Here is a 3596-nt window from a genome sequence, read left to right as displayed (position 1 = left end):
TCATTAAATTAATTAAAACCTGTGATATTTACTAACGTTACGACACCTGAGAAGTGCGCTCTCTCTCTCTCTCTCTCTCTCTCTCTCTCTCTCTCTCTCTCTCTCTCTCTCTCTCTCTCTTTCTTTCTTTCTTTCTTTCTTTCTTTCTTTCTTTCTTTCTTTCTTTCTTTCTTTCTTTCTTTCTTTCTTTCTTTCTTTCTTTCTTTCTTTCTCTCTCTCTCTCTCTCTCTCTCTCTCTCTCTCTCTCTCTCTCTTAGTTACTTCCATAATAAATTACATGTAACAACAATACTGCTATGTGACAATTCCATACAAAAGAAGTATTCAAAACTGTGGAATCTACACAAAATTCTCATTAAACCATTAAAATATAAATGCATTTCAGAATCATTTTATGTCATCAGATCACATGGTATTTATATGCATAAGAATGTACATGAGCATTTTCCACGGAATGAAACCATTCTTCAGAAAAAAGTCAATAAACCATACAAAACTAATACAAAAAAAAATCACATTTTTTAATTCTTATAAATAACTATCTAAACCTAACAGATAAAAATATATAACCTAGAACTAATACAGACAAACTATTCAGTCCTATACTTCTTCGTTCGATTGGGTTTCCTGCACAAGATGAAAGCGATGATGGTGACCACCTGACCCACCAGGTAAGCCACTACTATGAAGACGGCTGGGTAGTAGACATCAGGGAGCGAGGCTTCGGGAAGACCCATGTACCTTAGGGCTTGAGCTGCGGTGACCACGCCACAGGGAGCCTGGAGGAATCAGAATCAGAATCAGAATCAAATAATTTATTTAGCCAAATACAATACATCAACAAAAATACAACATATTACACTAGTGGTATGGCTGAGCCCTCCAGGAGTGAAACCCCCTAAGGAAGGCCCCTTGAACTATTAAACATTAAAAACTAGTAAGAGAAATCAGGACATAATGTAATTAAATAAGTGAGCTAATCATACTAATACTGAATGACATTAAACATAATGATATTAAAGGAAACAGGAGGAGGAGGAGGAGGAGGAGGAGGTGTAAATAAATGAGAGGGGAAGCTGAGGGTATGTCATTGGCTTTGAGACTGGTGTTGAAATAAGACGTATATGATCAAGGTGGGATATGTTTATTTTTTAACCATCTGTGATTTGATTTTGATTTGATATTAGGTTGAATCAGATGATTTTCATAACCTACTGGACATACAATCTAAATAAAATATGAAGCAATAGAATAAATATATCAGTCTTGTGTCTAAGTAGCCATTTCAAACTGACAAGTCCTAAATAATATTTTCCAAACAAAAACAAATCCAACCAACAGACACTTACCTTCCTCTGGATGACGGAGAGAGAGTCCTGAAGAACAGGATTCCGGTCGCACAGGAACTCGCTCTTGCTGTCGAACTCGTACCTGTTGACCTCGTGCAGTATCCACCTGACAGGAGACCACCACAACGTCGGCCACGTCCAGACTGACATATCCTATTGTGGGAAGGAAGGATTTCATTGCGATTTTCATTTGCTAATGGTTGTAAAATCTGTTCAAATCAATGTTATTGGTGATTTGATCATATCTTACAACATCCATGATCAATCTATTTTTAGTGGTCTTATTATTGTATTTCTTAAATCACTTTTTTCTGTGAACAATGATCAGAATCACTTCTATTATTTTCTTAAAAGTGATACTAAAAAAATAGATAAAAAATCTTCCATTATACAAGCATCACCATAAAAAACAAAAGAAAAATGATCAAATCCAAAATTAGATAGAAATCAGATAGACCTTAAAAAGAACATAAAAAAACTCGAACAATCAATCCAAGAAGAGAGAGAAAAAAAATCTACTACTTACCAGGGGATGTACAGTGAATCCTGATCCTATGGTGGCCACTGTAAGTACGATGCCCGTGGACATTGCAGCCATGTGGCGGGTACTGAAGAGGCAGGCTGAGGCGATGGCTATAGACCGAGCAGCAAAGAGGTACAAGAGCATATACCCAATGTAGATGTAGAACTTCTCAGCCGAGGGGAAGCCAGCAAGAGTGTAAGCTGGGAGAATGTATGCCAAAAATACACCTCCAGCTGCTAAGAAACTGTAACAGATCTGAAAGAAAGGAGGTGACCAGTTACATTACATGGTGTCAATGGGTAAGTGAATGAAACACTTTTGTGTGTAGAAGCGTGGATCTCTCAGTACAGTCTCATAATCACAGATTTTTCTCAATGTTCTAAATGTAGTATAATTTCAATGAAACAAATTTCGTTCTCTGGTTTCCTTAGCATAAATTCCTCTAAAGACTTAACAATATGAACTGCCATTCCTAAATTAAATCAGCGTTATCTCTCACTCAAATCATATTTACAGGAAATCTGAAATCATAGGAATCCACAGAAATCAAGAATGTTAGCATCTATTTTGCCTAACTATAATTACAAGAAAAATACTATAACTCTTCAATGATCCACATGATATAATCTTTGGATGTATTTACATTCATATTCATACCATGAGGCAAAGAATACTATGGTCTCTAAGGATAAACTAACAATTCATATATAAGTAAAATGATGTTCAACTCACTTTAGTTATAACAACTCATACAAAAGGGAAATTATGTTCAACTCATTTTAGTTATAACAATTCATACAGAAGGAAAGTGATGTTCAACTCACTTCAATTATAACAATTCATACAGAAGGAAAATAATGTTCTTTTTAGCTATAACAATTCATACAAAAGGAAAATTATGTTCAACTCACTTTAGCTATAACAATTCATACAGAATGAAAATGATGTTCAGCTCACTCTAGTTATAACAATTCATACAGAAGGAAAATGATGTTCAACTCACTCTAGTTATAACAATTCATACAGAAGGAAAATGATGTTCAACTCACTTTAGCTATAACAATTCATACAAAAGGAGAATGATGTTCTTTTTAGCTATAACAATTCATACAGAAGTAAAATGATGTTCAACTCACTTTACTTATAACAATTCATACAAAAGGAAAATGTTCTTTTTAGCTATAACAATTCATACAAAAGGAAAATGTTCTTTTTAGCTATAACAATTCATACAGAAGGAAAATGATGTTCAACTCACTAAAGTTATAACAATTCATAGAAAATGTTCAACTCACTATAGTTATAACAATTCATACAGAAGTAAAATGATGTTCAACTCACTTTAGCTATAACAATTCATAGAAAATGTTCAACTCACTTTACTTATAACAATTCATAGAAAATGTTCAACTCACTTTACTTATAACAATTCATACAGAAGTAAAATGATGTTCAACTCACTTTACTTATAACAATTCGTACAAAAGGTAAAATGATGTTCAAACTCACCTTCGTTATGATATAAATCCCCCTGGAGTAGAGGCCATCCCCAATGTCCCTCGCCACCGCCGGCTTGTCTCTCCACACTTCCGAAATGGCCATGAGGAGGACGGGCCACAGGGCGATGCCAGCCATGGAATAGTGGAACCCGGCCCTGTTGTTGACGCTCTCCTGGTGCTGCGTCGAGGCACTGCGGACGTCCCAGAACACGGCGCCCACCAGGA

The 3596-nt window shown here is 35.5% G+C and overlaps 1 protein-coding gene across 3 annotated transcripts in view; it reads right to left on the bottom strand.

The window, feature by feature from the left end:
- Window positions 1-534: 534 nt before the first annotated feature.
- The window catches only part of LOC113816992 (ATP-binding cassette sub-family G member 8), a 178522-nt gene continuing 175460 nt past the window's right edge, over window positions 535-3596 (bottom strand). For all 3 annotated transcript variants that reach the window (XM_070142053.1, XM_070142052.1, XM_070142054.1), the window contains 4 exons: window positions 3382-3596; window positions 1876-2127; window positions 1350-1502; window positions 535-779 (listed from right to left, as the gene is read on the bottom strand). The exon at window positions 3382-3596 is cut by the window's right edge and continues 77 nt beyond it. In XM_070142053.1, coding sequence (XP_069998154.1) covers window positions 591-779; window positions 1350-1502; window positions 1876-2127; window positions 3382-3596 — 809 coding nt within the window. In that variant the 3' untranslated portion in view covers window positions 535-590. The remainder of the gene's footprint in view (window positions 780-1349; window positions 1503-1875; window positions 2128-3381) is intronic.

This window comes from Penaeus vannamei, chromosome 28 (assembly GCF_042767895.1).
Source record: "Penaeus vannamei isolate JL-2024 chromosome 28, ASM4276789v1, whole genome shotgun sequence".
NCBI lineage: Eukaryota > Metazoa > Arthropoda > Malacostraca > Decapoda > Penaeidae > Penaeus > Penaeus vannamei.
This window is presented reverse-complemented; position numbering and strand designations above follow the sequence as displayed.